Source organism: Thalassophryne amazonica, chromosome 8 (genome assembly GCF_902500255.1).
Source record: "Thalassophryne amazonica chromosome 8, fThaAma1.1, whole genome shotgun sequence".
NCBI classification, from domain to species: domain Eukaryota; kingdom Metazoa; phylum Chordata; class Actinopteri; order Batrachoidiformes; family Batrachoididae; genus Thalassophryne; species Thalassophryne amazonica.
Window position 1 is genome coordinate 107,020,284 of NC_047110.1, and position 20,242 is coordinate 107,040,525.

Sequence of the window (20,242 nt, forward strand, 5' to 3'; positions counted from 1 at the left end):
GCGCCTCCTGGCGCCCGACCAGGCTTGTCCGGGTGGCGACGATAGAAATCGGCCAGGAGGGCCGGGTCCAGGATGAAGCTCCTCTTCACCCAGGAGCGTTCTTCGGGTCCATACCCCTCCCAGTCCACCAAATACTGGAAACCCCAGCCCATTCGACGGACATCCAAGAGCCGGCGAACTGTCCAAGCCGGCTCCCCGTCGATAATACGGGCAGGAGGCGGCGCTGGACCGGGTGCACAGAGGGGCGAGGTGTGATGCGGTTTTATCCTGGAGACATGAAAGACCGGATGGATCCGCAGTGAGGCCGGGAGTTGGAGCCTCACTGCGGTAGGACTGAGGACCTTGAGGATGGGGAAGGGTCCAACGAATCGGTCTTTCAACTTGGGGGACTCGACCTGGAGTGGAATGTCCTTGGTGGAAAGCCACACCTCCTGCCCGGGCTGGTAAGTAGGGGCCGGGGACCGTCGACGGTCTGCATGGGCTTTAGCCCTCGTCCGGGCCCTCAACAAGGCCGAACGGGCGGTGCGCCACACCCGACGGCATCTCCGCAGGTGGGCCTGGACCAAGGGCACACCGACCTCTCCCTCCACCAAAGGAAACAAAGGGGGCTGGTACCCCAGACACACCTCGAACAGGGAGAGGCCGGTGGCAGAGGACACCTGGCTGTTATGAGCATACTCGATCCAGGCCAGATGTTCACTCCAAGCTGTCGGGTCTGCGGAGGTCGTGCACCTGAGGGCCTGCTCCAACTCCTGGTTGGCCCGTTCGACCTGTCCGTTAGTCTGCAGGTGATACCCAGACGAGAGGCTTACAGTTGCCCCCAGTTCCCGGCAGAAACTTCTCCACACCTGCGAGGAGAACTGGGGACCGCGATCCGAAACGATGTCTGTTGGTATTCCATGCAGCCGGACAACATGGTGGACGAGGAGATCCGCCGTCTCCTGGGCTGACGGGAGCTTCGGGAGGGCCACGAAGTGGGCCGCCTTGGAGAAACGGTCCACTATCGTGAGTATGGTGGTGTGTCCCCGGGACGGCAGGAGGCCCGTGACAAAATCCAGACCGATGTGGGACCAGGGGCGGTGAGGCACCGGAAGTGGCTGTAGAAGTCCCTGTGCCTTCTGGTGGTCAGCCTTGCCCCTGGCGCAGGTGGTGCAAGCCTGGATGTAAGCCCGGACATCAGTCTCCAGGGACGCCCACCAGAAGCGCTGCCGGACTACTGCCACGGTCCTACGCACCCCTGGGTGGCAGGAGAGCTTGGACCCGTGACAGAAGTCCAGAACAGCAGCTCTGGCTTCTGGTGGGACGTATAGTCTGTTCTTCGGCCCTGTTCCGGGATCCGGGCTCCGTGCCAGGGCCTCCCGGACGGTCTTCTCCACGTCCCAGGTCAGAGCAGCCACGATAGCGGACTCCGGGAGAATGGGTTCCGGTGGATCCGACAGCTCGGTCTTGACTTCCTGTTCATGCACCCGGGACAGGGCATCCGATCTTTGGTTTTTGGTCCCGGGGCGGTAGGTGATCCGGAAGTCAAAACGGCCGAAAAACAGTGACCAGCGGGCTTGCCTGGGGTTCAGTCGCCTGGCGGTCCTGATATACTCCAGGTTCCGGTGGTCAGTGAAAACCGTGAAAGGCACTGACGCTCCCTCCAGCAGGTGTCTCCACTCCTCAAGGGCCTCTCTCACCGCAAGGACCTCTCGATTGCCCACGTCATAGTTCCGCTCTGCTGGGGTCAACCTGCGTGAAAAATAGGCACACGGGTGAAGAACCTTATCGGTTTCTCCACTCTGGGATAGCACGGCTCCTATCCCTGAGTCAGAGGCGTCCACTTCAACCACAAACTGGCGACCAGGATCGGGCTGCACCAAGACCGGTGCAGTCGAGAACCGGCGTTTCAACTCCCTAAACGCGGCTTCGCACCGATCCGACCAGGTGAAGGGAACTTTTGGTGAGGTCAGGGCCGTCAGGGGGCTAACAACCTGACTATACCCCTTAATGAACCTCCTGTAGAAATTTACGAAGCCGAGGAACTGTTGCAGCTTCCTACGGCTTGTAGGTTGGGGCCAGTCTCTCACCGCTGCGACCTTGGCCGGATCCGGGGCGACGGAGTTGGAGGAGATGATAAACCCCAGGAAGGACAAAGAAGTGCGGTGAAACTCACACTTCTCGCCCTTCACAAACAGCCGGTTCTCCAACAACCGCTGCAGGACCTGACGTACATGCCGTACATGGGTCTCAGGGTCCAGAGAAAAGATGAGTATATCATCCAGATATACGAAAACGAATCGGTGCAGGAAGTCCCGCAAGACGTCATTAACCAAAGCTTGGAACGTCGCGGGGGCGTTAGTGAGGCCGAATGGCATGACCAGGTACTCAAAATGACCTAACGGGGTGTTAAATGCCGTCTTCCATTCGTCTCCCTTCGGATCCGAACTAGGTGGTATGCGTTCCTAAGATCCAACTTTGTGAAGATTTTGGCTCCATGCAGGGGGGTGAACACTGAATCCAACAAAGGCAACGGGTATCGGTTGCGAACCGTGATCTCGTTCAGCCCTCGATAATCAATGCATGGACGAAGACCGCCATCTTTTTTTCCCACAAAAAAGAAACCCGCTCTCATCGGAGAGGTGGAGTTACGGATCAGCCCGGCAGCTAAGGAGTCCCGGATGTAGGTCTCCATCGATTCGCGCTCAGGTCGGGAGAGGTTGTACAGCCTGCTGGACGGGAACTCCACGCCTGGCAACAAATCGATGGCACAATCATATGGACGGTGCGGGGGAAGAGTGAGTGCCCGATCCTTGCTAAAAACGTCAGCAAGATCGTGGTACTAAACCGGCACCGCCGACAGATTGGGGGGAACTTGGACCTGCTCCTTAGCCTGGGAACCGGGAGGAACCGAGGATCCCAAACACATCCGATGGCAGGTTTCACTCCACTGTACCACCACCCCGGACGGCCAATCAATCCGGGGATTGTGTTTCAACATCCAGGGAAACCCCAGAATCACACGGGAGGTAGAAGGAGTCACAAAAAACTCAATCTCCTCCCTATGATTCCCTGACACTACCAGAGTTACTGGTGGTGTCTTGTGTGTGAGAAAAGGGAGTAGGGTGCCATCTAGTGCTCGCACCTGCAATGGTGTAGGTAGCGCCACCAGAGGGAGCCCTACCTCCCTGGCCCATCTGCTGTCTAACAGATTCCCTTCTGACCCTGTGTCTACCAGTGCTGGGGCCTGAAGGGTTAAATCCCCACGAAGGATTGTAACTGGGAGTCCTGCGACAATATGTGTGTGTCCCACGTGAATTTTTTGGCCCACCCTAAGCCCAGTCTCTAGGGGCGGGCGTTGGTGTTTAACCGTTCGGGGCAATCGCTCAATTGATGCTCCATTGAGCCACAAACAAAACACGCCCCGCGTGGAAACCTCCTCTGTCTATTAGGTGGTCTAAATGTGGCCCTGCTCGTGTCCATAGCTTCGTCAGCAGGGGGAGCTGTCGCCCCACGGGACGTAGAGGCCAGGGAGCGTGGGAAGGGCGGACCTTTCTCGGACCCGGAAGGAAGAGGGACGGCGCGCGCCCGGCCACGTCCTTCGTCTCGTTCCCGACGGCGTTCCTCCAACCAATTGTCTAACCGTATAACGAGATCAATAAGCCCATCTAATTCCCGCGGTTCATCCTTGGCCACTAGGTGCTCCTTTAGGACTGACGACAGTCCGTTTACAAAGGCGACGCGGAGCGCAGCGTTATTCCAGCCGGACCTCGCAGCCGCGATGCGGAAGTCGACTGCATAAGCGGCTGCGCTCCGGCGTCCCTGTCTCATCGACAGCAGCACGGTTGAAGCGGTCTCTCCCCTGTTAGGGTGATCAAACACAGTTCTGAACTCCCTCACAAACTCAGTGTATGTGTGAAGGAGCCGTGAATTTTGCTCCCAAAGCGCCGTAGCCCAAGCGCGTGCCTCTCCCCGAAGCAGAGTGATCACATAAGCTATTTTGCTTGCGTCTGACGCGTACATGACGGGACGTTGTGCGAAGACGAGCGAACACTGCATAAGAAAGTCTGCGCACGTCTCCTCACAACCTCCGTACGGCTCAGGAGGGCTTATGTATGCTTCAGGGGATGGTGGGAGGGGTTGTTGAACCACCACTGGAACATTAATATCTAGCACAGGATCGACAGGAGGAGGAGCTGCAGCAGCGCCCTGAGCGCTCGCCGCCACTTGCGCGGAGAGAGCCTCCACCCTGCGGTTCAGGAGGATGTTTTGCTCGGCTGTTTGATCCATTCGAGCTGTAAAGGCGGTGAGAATATGCTGTAGGTCACCAATCACGCCTCCTGCAGATGCCTGCGCTCCCTGCTCTCCCATTGGTTGTTCAACAGCCTGGTGACGCCCCTCGGAGTCCATGACGCTGGCCGAGATATCCTGTTGGGAAAGTGTAGTGACACGGACCCACAACAGGGGGCGTAAATGAACGGACAATGGAAGGAGTCAAATTATAACACTTTACTGTTGTGAATGTCACAACCAAACACAGCAGATTCAGAATGTGCAACAGTCAATTAATAAAGGTGTCGTGTGGGCAGGCTCGACGATAGGAGATGCCCATCTGGAAACGAACCGGAACCACACGATTTCCACCGGCACCTGAACCCGAGGAATACTGGAGCCGCCAAGTCCCGGAGTCCCCAGGTGGCCACCTTCCCGGCGTGTCGGATCTGGTACTGCTGGCAGAAAGCAAAAGACAGTCAAAGGGTGGGTGTGTGAACACCCAGTAACAATGGTGGGAATGCCGCCTCCACCTCCAATCCAGAAACCCGGCACGTGCAGTATTAGTGAGTACTTATCGAAGTTTGGCGTGGGGAGCGAAGACGTCAGCCCTCCACGAACCACATACCCAGCCTCCAGCTGTAAGCACTCACAGAAACGACTGCAAACAATACAGAAGCAAAAACTGTCTGTGAAAGACTCAAAAAATGGCTGTGCAGTTTACCTCCAGATGAAGATGATATCTCGGCAGTTTGGTGGAGGTGTCTTCCTGCTTTTATACCAGATGTGTTGATTAGTGACAGCTGTCACGGATGATGGGTGACAGCTGTCACCACAGCTTGTTCCTGAGGCGGCAGCGCCCTCTCGTGCCTGAAGCCCGCACTTCAAGCAGGGCGCCTTCTGGTGGTGGGCCAGCAGTACCTCCTCTTCAGCGGCCCACACAACAATCTTTTCCTAATTGTCTCTTGATCTCAAAGTCTGAGGACCCAGAGATGTTTGACAGTGATCTTTTGTGACTTTTGTGCGACTCCTTTTCCAACGAGAGGTGGAGGTAGTTTTCCTGCCGTGCGGATTGCTGGGTGCAAACGCGCCCACATTTAATTGTTTTTTTGTTCCTCGCCAGCAGTACCAGGTCCGACACGCGGAGGCAGTGGCCACCTGGGAGTTCGGGACTTGGCGGCTCCAGTATTCCCGGGGTCTGGTGGCGGATGAAATCGTGTGGTTCCGGTTCTGCTTTGGACAGACGTCTCCTATCTTCGAGTCTGCCCACACGACACCTTTTGTGATTTGGCTTTTGTCTATTGTTGTAATCTGTTGTATTTGTTGTGCCCATTCACAACAGTAAAGTGTTGTTATTTGACCTCCTCCATTGTCTGTTCATTTGCGCCCCCTGTTGTGGGTCCGTGTACCTACACTCTCCCAACATGAAGAGGATGAAGAGTGGAAAGGCAGTTGGTCCAGATGACATTCCAATGGAGGCATGGAAATGTCTAGGAGAGATGGCAGTAGAGTTTCTAACCAGATAGAAACCTCCAACCTTCCTTTTCTCTCAAAAATTCTTGAAAGGGTAGTTGTAAAACAGCTAACTGATCATCTGCAGAGGAATGGTCTATTTGAAGAGTTTCAGTCAGGTTTTAGAATTCATCATAGTACAGAAACAGCATTAGTGAAGGTTACAAATGATCTTCTTATGGCCTCGGACAGTGGACTCATCTCTGTGCTTGTTCTGTTAGACCTCAGTGCTGCTTTTGATACTGTTGACCATAAAATTTTATTACAGAGATTAGAGCATGCCATAGGTATTAAAGGCACTGCGCTGCGGTGGTTTGAATCATATTTGTCTAATAGATTACAATTTGTTCATGTAAATGGGGAATCTTCTTCACAGACTAAAGTTAATTATGGAGTTCCACAAGGTTCTGTGCTAGGACCAATTTTATTCACTTTATACATGCTTCCCTTAGGCAGTATTATTAGACGGTATTGCTTAAATTTTCATTGTTACGCAGATGATACCCAGCTTTATCTATCCATGAAGCCAGAGGACACACACCAATTAGCTAAACTGCAGGATTGTCTTACAGACATAAAGACATGGATGACCTCTAATTTCCTGCTTTTAAACTCAGATAAAACTGAAGTTATTGTACTTGGCCCCACAAATCTTAGAAACATGGTGTCTAACCAGATCCTTACTCTGGATGGCATTACCCTGACCTCTAGTAATACTGTGAGAAATCTTGGAGTCATTTTTGATCAGGATATGTCATTCAAAGCGCATATTAAACAAATATGTAGGACTGCTTTTTTGCATTTACGCAATATCTCTAAAATCAGAAAGGTCTTGTCTCTAAAAGTTCCCTAAAAAGCCTTCAGTTAATTCAAAATGCTGCAGCTAGAGTACTGACGGGGACTAGAAGGAGAGAGCATATCTCACCCATATTGGCCTCTCTTCATTGGCTTCCTGTTAATTCTAGAATAGAATTTAAAATTCTTCTTCTTACTTATAAGGTTTTGAATAATCAGGTCCCATCTTATCTTAGGGACCTCGTAGTACCATATCACCCCAATAGAGCGCTTCGCTCTCAGACTGCAGGCTTACTTGTAGTTCCTAGGGTTTGTAAGAGTAGAATGGGAGGCAGAGCCTTCAGCTTTCAGGCTCCTCTCCTGTGGAACCAGCTCCCAATTCAGATCAGGGAGACAGACACCCTCTCTACTTTTAAGATTAGGCTTAAAACTTTCCTTTTTGCTAAAGTTTATAGTTAGGGCTGGATCAGGTGACCCTGAACCATCCCTTAGTTATGCTGCTATAGACGTAGACTGCTGGGGGGTTCCCATGATGCACTGTTTCTTTCTCTTATTGCTCTGTATGCACCACTCTGCATTTAATCATTAGTGATCGATCTCTGCTCCCCTCCACAGCATGTCTTTTTCCTGGTTCTCTCCCTCAGCCCCAACCAGTCCCAGCAGAAGACTGCCCCTCCCTGAGCCTGGTTCTGCTGGAGGTTTCTTCCTGTTAAAAGGGAGTTTTTCCTTCCCACTGTAGCCAAGTGCTTGCTCACAGGGGGTCGTTTTGACCATTGGGGTTTTACATAATTATTGTATGGCCTTGCCTTACAATATAAAGCGCCTTGGGGCAACTGTTTGTTGTGATTTGGCGCTATATAAAAAAATTGATTGATTGATTGATAGTTTAATAAAATCTTGGAAAGTGAGAGGATGCCTGAGGAGTGGAGACGAAGTGTGCTGGTTCCTATTTTCAAGAACAAGGGTGATGTGCAGAGCTGCAGTAACTACAGAGGCATAAAGCTGATCAGCCACAGCATGAAGTTATGGGAAAGAGTAGTAGAAGCTAGGCTTAGAAAACAGGTGAAGATCTGTGAGCAGCAATATGGTTTCATGCTGAGAAAGAGCACTACAGATGCAATGTTTGCTTTGAGAATACTGTTGGAAAAGTACAGAGAAGGACAGAAAGAATTACATTGTGTGTTTGTGGACTTAGAAAAAGCTTATGATAGGGTGCCAAGAGAAGAGTTGTGGCATTGTATGAGGAAGTCTGGAGTGGCAGGGAAGTATGTTAGGGTAGTGCAGGACATGTACAAGAATAGTGTGACAGCAGTGAGATGCGCAGTCGGAATGACAGACTCATTCAAGGTGGAGGTGGGATTACACCAAGGATCAGCTCTGAGTCCTTTCTTGTTTGCAGTGGTGATGGACAGGTTGACAGATGAGATCAGACAGGAGTCCCCATGGACTATGATGTTTGCAGATGACATTGTGATCTGTAGTGAGAGTAGAGAGCAAGTTGAGTCTAGTCTAGAGAAGTGGAGATATGCTTTGGAGAGAAGGGGAATGAAAGTCAATAGAAGCAAGACTGAGTACATGTGTGTGAACGAGAGGGAGCCCAGTGGAATAGTGCAGTTACAAGGAGTAGAAGTGGTGAAAGTAGATGAGTTTAAATATTTGGGGTCAACTGTTCAAAGTAATGGAGAGTGTGGTAGAGAGGTGAAGAAGACAGTGTAGGCAGGGTGGAGTGGGTGGAGAAAGGTGGCAGGAGTGATTTGTGACCGAAGAATATCAGCAAGAGTGAAGGGGAAAGTTTACAAAACAGTAGTGAGACCAGCTATGTTGTATGGTTTAGAGACAGTGGCACTAACAAAAAGACAGGAGGCAGAGCTGGAGGTGGCAGAGCTGAAGATGTTGAGATTCTCGTTGGGAGTGACAAGAATGGACAAGATTAGGAATGAACATATCAGAGGGACAGCTCAGGTGGGACGGTTTGGAGACAAAGTCAGAGAGGCGAGATTGAGATGGTTTGGACATGTGCAGAGGAGGGACCCAGGGTATATAGGGAGAAGGATGCTGAGGATGGAGCCACCAGGCAGGAGGAGAAGAGGGAGACCAAAGAGGAGGTTCATGGATGTGCTGAGAGAGGACATGCAGGTGGTTGGTGTGACAGAGGAAGATACAGAGGACAGGGTGAGATGGGAACGATTGATCTGCTGTGGCGACCCCTAACAGGAACAGCCGAAAGACAAAGAAGAAGAAGAAGAAGAAGTTATAAACATACAAAATGCTTCATGGACTAGTACTTCCCTATCTAGCCAGTCTAATTAAACCTTACGTACTGGCCCATGCTCTCCATTCTCAGGATGCAGGATTATTGTGTGTTCCAAAGGTTAAAAAAAAGTCAGCAGGCCACAGAGCTGTTTTATCGTGTACCTGTTCTGTGGAACAATCTGTCTGCTGATTCTGTGGAGTCACAAGACTCTAAATCTGGGACTGTGATTGAAGCAAAGGGCTAGCTACCAGCATCAGCATTAGCATCCCATTTGTCATTTTCTTATTTTGCTTTTGAGAATTAGTGTCTGTGTGCTGTTTTTTCTGGCTAATTGATTCTCCTTTGTCTCTCTTTTTCAAGGTGCTTGTGATGACATCTTCAGTGATGGTTGACCTACCTGGTGGTCCCCCGCCTGACTAAATGCAGTTTGGACTGAAGTCGCTGGATGTTGTTATTTGTGATGAACTGTGGATCACGCTACCGGCTGGACTTTAGCTTGAGGACACTTATTTTTGTTTGCATATTTGACAGTTCTCTGTCCTTAATGTTACTCTTGATCCAGGACAATCGCAAAACCTGACACTCCGATTCCTCACTCAGCTGCAATCGGGTTATCCAGTGATTATGCAAAATCATAACATTAAGACAAGATAGGGCCCACTGGTTTCTTCTGACTGACCTCAGTTTTAAAAATAACAAAACTCTGACAAATCCAACAAAAGTCACTGTATTATCTGGAGCACAAAACCTTTTGGGAATTGTGCCAAGTAACTGGGACTGACACATAATCTGACCACACCCACAGCTTGACACAGATGGAGGTCAAGTTTCTGTTTTGTTTTGAACTTTTCTCTTTCCTGAAACTCGCGCACCGACCGATGCATGAGACATCACCACATTTTTCCTCTCTGCTTTTGTTGACAAGTCCACAAAATAAAAGTGAAGCGTTTCCCTCGTTTATTAGAACTCACTGGGACGGGAGACACACTGGAGACTTCACACACTACCCATAATGCCCCACGGCCGTCTTAATGACTCCCAGATGACTACACAGGCCTGGTACGAACTCATTAGCATGAGTTTCACACTTTCTGACTGAAAAGCAGAAGGTATATGATTTAAAGTCTGAAACTTTATCCCAGCTTAGAGAGGAGGTTTACGTTTTCGTACAGTTGGTCGTTTTAAATGACCGTCGCTCTTCCCGGCATTTTGTTTCCAGCCACACGTTCTATTAACATAACCGCTTCCTGTCAGGCCGCCAGGGAAGCACAAGATCAAAACCGCCATCATAAAGTGCAGCTTCAAGCAGCCGCACCAATAATGACCTCGAACCCACGTCGGCCTCCCGTTTCTCTGCAACTATGTTAAATATATGGTCCGCGGACAGGGATGATGTCATTCTTCATAAAACACGTTATAACCACAAAACAGCCACAGTTTCAGATGCACTCCTTCTCTGCCATCTGTGGAAACTGTGAACAATGACGCCATTAAGAAGAAATGCAGGAAAACCCGGTGGAATATGTTTGTTTTTTTTATACTTTTTGACTCAGTGGAATGTGCCTGGATGTGATAAGGCGTTCTGTCTGCCGCCATAGCCTGAAAAAAATAAACATTTGGTCTAAAGAAGTGAGGCAGAGCTTCAAAAACTTCATCTCCTGATTCAAAGAGATCATCGGACAGGATGAATGTATGATGACAAAACCTCCTGTGAGAACTACACGTCAGCTAGCATTGCTAACCCTAGCATTAAAAATTATCTGACCTGCACTACACTCTAAAAATTAAATTCTTCTTCTTTGTCTTTCGGCTGTTCCTGTTAGGGGTCGCCACAGCAGATCAATCGTTTCCATCTCACCCTGTCCTCTGTATCTTCCTCTGTCACACCAACCACCTGCATGTCCTCCCTCAGCACATCCATGAACCTCCTCTTTGGTCTCCCTCTTCTCCTCCTGCCTGGTGGCTCCATCCTCAGCATCCTTCTCCCTATATACCCTGGGTCCCTCCTCTGCACATGTCCAAACCATCTCAATCTCGCCTCTCTGACTTTGTCTTCAAACCGTCCCACCTGAGCTGTCCCTCTGATATGTTCATTCCTAATCTTGTCCATTCTTGTCACTCCCAAAGAGAATCTCAACATCTTCAGCTCTGCCACCTCCAGCTCTGCCTCCTGTCTTTTTGTTAGTGCCACCGTCTCTAAACCATACAACATAGCTGGTCTCACTACTGTTTTGTAAACTTTCCCTTTCACTCTTGCTGATATTCTTCGGTCACAAATCACTCCTGCCACCTTTCTCCACCCACTCCACCCTGCCTACACTGTCTTCTTCACCTCTCTACCACACTCTCCATTACTTTGAACAGTTGACCCCAAATATTTAAACTCATCTACTTTCACCACTTCTACTCCTTGTAACTGCACTATTCCACTGGGCTCCCTCTCGTTCACACACATGTACTCAGTCTTGCTTCTATTGACTTTCATTCCCCTTCTCTCCAAAGCATATCTCCACTTCTCTAGACTAGACTCAACTTGCTCTCTACTCTCACTACAGATCACAATGTCATCTGCAAACATCATAGTCCATGGGGACTCCTGTCTGATCTCATCTGTCAACCTGTCCATCACCACTGCAAACAAGAAAGGACTCAGAGCTGATCCTTGGTGTAATCCCACCTCCACCTTGAATGAGTCTGTCATTCCGACTGCGCATCTCACCGCTGTCACACTATTCTTGTACATGTCCTGCACTACCCTAACATACTTCTCTGCCACTCCAGACTTCCTCATACAATGCCACAACTCTTCTCTTGGCACCCTATCATAAGCTTTTTCTAAGTCCACAAACACACAATGTAACTCTTTCTGTCCTTCTCTGTACTTTTCCAACAGTATTCTCAGAGCAAACATTGCATCTGTAGTGCTCTTTCTCAGCATGAAACCATATTGCTGCTCACAGATCTTCACCTGTTTTCTAAGCCTAGCTTGTACTACTCTTTCCCATAACTTCATGCTGTGGCTGATCAGTTTTATGCCTCTGTAGTTACTGCAGCTCTGCACATCACCCTTGTTCTTGAAAATAGGAACCAGCACACTTCGTCTCCACTCCTCAGGCATCCTCTCACTTTCCAAGATTTTATTAAACAATCTGGTTAGAAACTCTACTGCCATCTCTCCTAGACATTTCCATGGAAATGGAATGTCATCTGGACCAACTGCCTTTCCACTCTTCATCCTCTTCATAGCAGCCCTCACTTCTTCCTTGCTAATCTCTTTTACTTCCTGATTTACTCTTGCCACATCATCCAGCCTTTTCTCTCGGTCATTTTCTTTATTCATCAACTCTTCAAAATATTCCCTCCACCTTCTCAGCACACACTCCTCACTTGTCAGCACATTACCATGTGCATCGTTTACCACCCTAACCTGCTGCACATCCTTTCCAGCTCTGTCCCTTTGTCTGGCCAATCGGTACAAGTCCTTTTCTCCTTCCTTACTATTAAACTTCTTGTACAGCTTGCAATATGCCTTTTCCTTTGCTTTTGCCACTTCTCTTCTCGCCTTACGCCGCATCTCCTTGTACTCCTGTCTACTTTCTTCATCTCTCCGACTATCCCAAAACTTTTTCGCCAACCTCTTTCTCCTTATGCTTTCCTGGACCTCTTCATTCCATCACCAAGTCTCCTTGTCTTCCTTCCACTGTCCAGATGTCATGCCCAGTACTGTCCTAGCTGTCTCCCTCACCACATCTGCAGTACTTTTCCAGTTGTCCAAAATTGCTTCCCCTCCAACTAGTGCTTCTCTCACCTGCTCGCTAAATTTCACACAACAGTCTTCCTCCTTCAGCTTCCACCATCTGATCCTTTGTTGAGCTCTCACTCTCTTCTTCTTCTTTACCTCTAAAGTCATCCTACAAACAAACATCCTATGCTGTCTAGTGACACTCTCTCCTGCTACCACCTTACAGTCTGTGATTTATTTTAGCTTGCATCTCCTATAAAGAATGTAGTCCACCTGTGTGCACCTTCCTCCACTCTTATATGTTACCCTGTGCTCCTCCCTTTTCTTAAAGTAGGTATTCACCACAGCCATTTCCATCCTTTTTGCAAAATCAACTACCATCTGTCCTTCCCCATTCCTATCCTTGATACCATATCTACCCATTACTTCCTCATCACCTCTGTTCCCTTCACCAACATGCCCATTGAAGTCTGCTCCTATCGCCACTCTTTCATGCTTGGGCACACTCTCCACCACCTCATCTAATACACTCCAGAAATCTTCTTTCTCCTTCATCTCACAACCTACCTGTGGGGCATATGCACTGTGATATTCATCATCACCCCTTCAATTTCCAACTTCACACTCATCACCCTGTCAGACACTCGCTTAACCTCCAACACACTTTTAACATACTCTTCCTTTAAAATGACCCCAACACCATTTCTCTTCCTGTCCTCACCATGGTACAACAACTTGTACCCACCGCCGATGCTCCTGCTCTTACTTCCCTTCCACTTGGTCTCTTGCACACACAATATGTCTACCTTTCTCCTCTCCATCATATCAGCCAGCTCTCTCCCTTTACCAGTCATACTACCAACATTCAAAGTCCCCACTCTCATTTCCACCCTTCTAGTTTTCTTCTTCTCCCGCTGTTCGTGGCAACGTTTTCCTCCTCTTCTTCGTCGTCTTCGCCCAGCAGTAGCCCAATTTCCACCAGCACCCTGTTGGGCAATAGCACTGGTGGCGGACGTTGTTAACCCGGGCCGCGACCGATCTGGTATGGGAATTCGATTCTGAGTCTGCATAGTTTGGTTGGCTTGTTTTACGCCGGATGCCCTTCCTGACGCAACCCTCCTCATTTATCCGGGCTTGGGACCGGCACTCAGAATGTACTGGCTGCACACCCCATGAGGCTGAGTTGCACTCTAAAAATTAAGTGTTATATTTAATTAATCTGGTTATATCGGCCGATTCTACAAAACTTGCATGTTTAAATGGGAAAAAGCAAACTGTAACAAATAGTTACAGTGGCAGATCTAGGATGGGAGAGGGGAGTTAAGTGGGTTGGTTACACCCCCCCCCCCCCCCAGCACGACCACCACCACCTTTTGAGCTGCTGACCAAATCTTACATAAACAAAGGTTGATTGATAAATGCATCTGCATGCAGAATTTAAATAAAATCTGCAATAAATCTGCAGAAGGATCTACGGCAGGGGTGGCCAAGTTCGGTCCTCGAGAGCCACATTCCTGACACTCTTAGTTGTCTCCCTGCTCCAACACACCTGAATCCAATGAAAGGCTCATTAAAAGTCTGCTAACGAGTCTTACGGGGTACAATTTGTACAATTACGGGGTGTACACACACCCACACTTGACTGTCTTTGCTCTTCGCCAGCAGTACCAGATCCGACAGTCGGGGACGGTGATCACCTGGGAATTTGGGACTTGGCGGCTCCAGTATTCACCAGGTTCTGGGGCAGCGGAAATCGTGTGGTTCCGGCTCTTCTTAGGACAGACGTCTTCTATCCTCGAGCCTGCCCACACGTCACCTTTGTGGATTGACTGTTATCAGATTCTGAGATTGTCTGTGTATTCGTTGTGCACCTTCACAACATTAAATTGTTACTTTTTGGCTCATCTATTGACCGTTCATTTTGCGCCCCCTGTTGTGGGTCCGTGTCACTACACTTTCACAACATGAACAACATTTTTAGTTAACATTTGCCCTTTAACTTTGTTAGACTACATTTATGAATATAAATATTATTTGTCTTTTGTGATAAAATGTAATAAAAATTGAAAAAAAATCAACATATGGATAAAAACACGTTTAGTTTGAAGCAATTGGTAAATGAGAAAGGTTTTGTGATAGTAAAAACTGAAAACACGTCCCACAGACCCAAACACCATACAAGGGTTCAACAGACCAAATTAATGTCTGTGCCCATAAATTTAAAAGATTAATCAACTTCTTTTTTTTCATATTATAGGAATTACCACTTATTCCTTTTATGTCTGACAGGAGAAATTTCCCTTCGGATATGATGTAAAGACTCACATGATCCACGTTGTTCCGGTGTTGGGAAATCTCCACGTGAACATGTGAAATATGAGTTTCTCCTGTTTCATTATTGTTCTCCTGCAACAGGAAAAAAATTAAATAAAATAAAAAATTTTAAAAAAGGATTTCACGTCTGTGACTTCAATGGAAAAATGCAAAAATGCTGTTATTCTGACATTTCTAACTCTTTCACACAAGAAACAACTAGATTTGGTCTAACAATGCTTTTGTTGGTCAAAGTAATACATATATATATATATATATATATATATATATATATATATATATATATATATGTTTCATTTGGCAACGCACAAATTATATATGTTTATCTAAATCAGCTTATCAAGTACTATTCATTATTCCTGTGACAGGCTAGCTGTAGGGGGGTGGGGGGGTGACTGGGAGACATCCTATTACATCTATGGCGTCCTTGCTTTATTATTTTTCATTATTATCATGATGGGAGAATGTGGAGTTTTTCTTTTAATTGATATCATGTATGCTGAATATATATTGTGCTAACTTTACATTTAAGTGTGACCACTTAATGTGAAAAGACAAAAGACAACTCTCCTCGGGGAATAAGATAAGAGAAGGCCACTCTTCCCCATTTGGGACAAATATGTTTGTCTTGGCCAACCTTGGCTTAGATACGTCTGGCAGCAGTATTGGAGATGTGAGGAGGGTTATGACTGTGAAATTGCTTCTAAGTTACCTGTTTAACTGTCTAATGTTAATGTAAGAAGATCAAAGTGATGTCTGTGTCTTGCGGGACCAATGACCGTCATCTCCGTCTTGTCAGCATTTAAAAATAAGAAATCGCTCAACATCCTGTTTAACCTGTGTATTTGATCCTATACCAACAAAACTGTTTAAGGACCTGTGGCCCACTCTTGGGCCGACTGTTCTGGAAATTATTCATCTCTCATTAACTTCTGGATCTCTTCCTAAATGTCTCAAGTCTGCAGTGATTAAACTATTACTTAAGAAATCCAATTTTGACCCTAGTGTATTGAAAAATTATAGACCGATATCAAATCTATCATTTTGTTCTAAAATCCTGGAAAAAGTGGTTTCGCGACAGCTTGTGGACTACCTCACTGAGAATAATCTTTTTGAGCCACTGCAGTCTGCTTTTAGAAAATATCACTCCACAGAGACAGCACTTACTAAAGTAATGAATGACCTTTTGCGAGCAATGGACTCAGATATCACTACAGTCTTGGTGCTGCTGGATCTTAGTGCTGCGTTTGATACTGTGGATCATCATATTTTACTCAGTAGGCTGCAGAATCACTTTGGGATTACTGGAACTGCTCTTGGTCTTGCATGGACGTCATACCTGTCCAGTCGTTCTTACTGTGTATTGTGTAATGGCACCTCCTCTGATCGTAGGGACATGAAGTTTGGGGTTCCGCAGGGATCCGTTTTAGGCCCCCTGCTTTTTTCCCTTTATGTAGCACCTCTTGGGAATATACTGTGGCACTTTGGGATTCCCTTTCATTGCTATGCCGATGACACTCAATTGTACATGCCAATAACTGCTGGTAATCTCATTCACATAAACATTTTGGAAGATTGCCTTGCATCAGTAAGAAGTTGGATGTCTAGTAACTTCCTACTTCTAAATTCTGATAAGACTGAAGTTATGGTTCTTGGTCCAGTGAGGTATCGGCATAAATTTGATCAGCTAGCACTTAGCTTAGGTTAGTGTCTTATACATCATATGGATAAAGTGAAGAATCTTGGAGTAATTTTTGATCCTACGTTGTCCTTTGACCTCCACATTAGAGATATTACGAGGACTGCTTTCTTCCATTTGCAAAATATAGCGAAGATTTGTTCCATCCTATCTATGGCTGATGCAGAGACTTTGATTCATGCATTTGTCTCTTCTAGATTGGACTATTGTAATGCTCTATTTTCTGGTTTACCGCAGTCCAGGATTAGGGTTCTTCAACTGGTTCAAAACACTGCTGCCAGACTTCTGACACAAAGCAGAAAGTTTGACCACATTACGCCCATTTTGGCGTCCCTGCACTGGCTTCCAGTCGCTGCAAGATCGGATTTTAAGGTACTGTTATAAGTTTATAAGATTGTTCATGGACTTGCACCTCCCTATCTGGCTGACCTGGTAAGCCCCTATGTACCAGCACCAGAGCTTTCTCCTACTGTGCTCCAGCTCTGTAGAATGATCTCCCGGCACACATTTGGCAGTTGGATACTGTGGAGACTTTTAAGTCACATTTAAAGACTCATTTGTTTTCCTTGTTTTATCATTAGTGTTATGATGTGTTTTTATTCTTGTATTCTTTTATGGTCATCTTTTTATTGTGTTTTAAATTTTTAATTCAGTTTTTTTATGTTGTGTGAAGTGCCTTAAGATGATTTCATCGTGAATTGGCGCTATATAAATTAATAAATTAGATTTGATTTTTGAAGTTACTGTTACTGTATATATTCTGAGGTTTTGCTAATGTGCGTCAGTGATGGCACTCCTGTGGTAATAAAGACTTCAAATTGAAGCAAGATGTCCGTCTTCCTCTTCCTCCACCGCGAATCCGGGCAGTTATTATTATTATATTATTATTTTTATGACAGTCAGGAAGCCAGAAAAGAAAGAAGAGAAAGGGAGCGTAAGAAAAGAAAAAAAATAGGACAGTGATACGTTTACATTGGATAAATTATAAATTATTAGCCCTATGTGTCAACAAAATATGTTTATGTTAGTTACCTGCCTGGCTGTGTTATAATCACAGTGTTGCATCTTCATAAATGACACACTCAGACAACTTCATTGGTAACCTTAAGGGCCCCTTCACACATAGTGTGAAAAAAGTACAACTCAGGGTGACTCATGGCGAAACAGCTCGTATGATCAAACCACGCAAACATCGCGCCGACGGGCAGGCGTGCACGATGACAGTGCGTGCACATGGGAGCACACTGCCAACAGCTGCAGCTGCTGTGAAGAAAAAAAATACATGCCGCGATGGTTTTGTGCACACGGGAACACAGCAGCTTTTCACAGCCACTGTGCAATGTGGTTACACGCTGTGAAAACCAAAAAAAAATTTTATTAAATGCCACCCACGGGAATCAAACCCATGCCAAAAGCTCTGATTGCCAGTCAGAAACTTTACCACTGAGGTATGATCACCGTCCTGTAAAAGGTGCGAGAAATTGGCTCATATCAAGAAGGACATTGACGTATTTAAAAAAATAAAATCACACATCGTATAAAAACACAGCATTGTATTCAATCCCTCTTATCAAGCAGACAAAACAAATATGATCCATCTGTTCCTCTGTAGATGATCCATGGTCACAGACGTACAGCCATGAAATGACGTGAATGATGAAGCAGTTTGCTTGTCTCATGTCCACAACTACTGGTCTGGTGTGTGCAGCTGGCCGTGCGTGTTCTGCCCGACGCATGTCATGTCATTCCACGTCATGTGGAACGGAGCTCACATAGGTGACGTGACAGTCAGATCACCATGAGTCAACACCCCCGAGTCACACTAACTGTCAGAATGCTCGTAGCACGGGCCGGGGCGGAGGATTAGCAGCAATCTTCCATTCCAGCTTATTAATTAATCAAAAACCTAGACAGAGCTTTAATTCATTTGAAAGCTTGTATCTTAGTCTTGTCCATCCAAATTGGAAGTCCCAAAAACCAGTTTTATTTGTTATTATCTATCGTCCACCTGGTCGTTACTGTGAGTTTCTCTGTGAATTTTCAGACCTTTTGTCTGACTTAGTGCTTAGCTCAGATAAGATAATTATAGTGGGCGATTTTAACATCCACACAGATGCTGAGAATGACAGCCTCAACACTGCATTTAATCTATTATTAGACTCTATCGGCTTTGCTCAAAAAGTAAATGAGTCCACCCACCACTTTAATCATATTTTAGATCTTGTTCTGACTTATGGTATGGAAATAGAAGACTTAACAGTATTCCCTGAAAACTCCCTTTTGTCTGATCATTTTTTAATAACATTTACATTTACCCTGATGGACTACCCTGCAGTGGGGAATAAGTTTCATTACACTAGAAGTCTTTCAGAAAGCGCTGTAACTAGGTTTAAGGATATGATTCCTTCTTTATGTTCTCTAATGTCATATACCAACACAGAGCAGAGTAGCTACCTAAACTCTGTAAGGGAGTTAGAGTATCTTGTCAATAGTTTTACATCCTCATTGAAGACAACTTTGGATGCTGTAGCTCCTCTGAAAAAGAGAGCTTTAAATCAGAAGTGCCTGACTCCGTGGTATAACTCACAAACTCGTAGCTTAAAGCAGATAACCCGTAAGTTGGAGAGGAAATGGCGTCTCACTAATTTAGAAGATCTTCACTTAGCCTGGAAAAAGAGTTTGTTGCTCTATAAGAAAGCCCTTCGTGAAGCTAGGACATCTTTCTACTCATCACTAATTGAAGAAAATAAGAACAACCCCAGGTTTCTTTTCAGCACTGTAGCCAGGCTGACAAAGAGTCAGAGCTCTATTGAGCTGAGTATTCCATTAACTTTAACTAGTAATGACTTCATGACTTTCTTTGCTAACAAAATTTTGACTATTAGAGAAAAAATTACTCATAACCATCCCAAAGATGTATCGTTATCTTTGGCTGCTTTCAGTGATGCCGGTATTTGGTTAGACTCTTTCTCTCCGATTGTTCTGTCTGAGTTATTTTCATTAGTTACTTCATCCAAACCATCAACATGCTTATTAGACCCCATTCCTGCCAGGCTGCTCAAGGAAGTCCTACCATTATTTAATGCTTCAATCTTAAATATGATCAATCTATCTTTGTTAGTTGGTTATGTACCACAGGCCTTTAAGGTGGCAGTAATTAAACCATTACTTAAAAAGCCATCACTTGACCCAGCTATCTTAGCTAATTATAGGCCAATCTCCAACCTTCCTTTTCTCTCAAAGATTCTTGAGAGGGTAGTTGTAAAACAGCTAACTGATCACCTGCAGAGGAATGGTCTATTTGAAGAGTTTCAGTCAGGTTTTAGAATTCATCATAGTACAGAAACAGCATTAGTGAAGGTTACAAATGATCTTCTTATGGCTTCGGACAGTGGACTTATCTCTGTGCTTGTTCTGTTGGACCTCAGTGCTGCTTTTGATACTGTTGACCATAAAATTTTATTACAGAGATTAGAGCATGTCATAGGTATTAAAGGCATTGCGCTGCGGTGGTTTGAATCATATTTGTCTAATAGATTACAGTTTGTTCATGTAAATGGGGAATCTTCTTCACAGACTAAAGTTAATTATGGAGTTCCACAAGGTTCTGTGCTAGGACCAATTTTATTCACTTTATACATGCTTCCCTTGGGCA

General features: G+C 46.2%; 1 protein-coding gene across 2 annotated transcripts in view; it reads right to left on the minus strand.

The window, feature by feature from the left end:
* The window catches only part of LOC117516268 (dickkopf-related protein 3-like), a 38,297-nt gene that overhangs the window by 14,684 nt on the left and 3,371 nt on the right, over window positions 1–20,242 (minus strand). For both annotated transcript variants that reach the window (XM_034177201.1, XM_034177200.1), the window contains exon 3: window positions 14,880–14,960. In XM_034177201.1, the coding sequence (XP_034033092.1) occupies window positions 14,880–14,960 (81 nt within the window). The remainder of the gene's footprint in view (window positions 1–14,879; window positions 14,961–20,242) is intronic.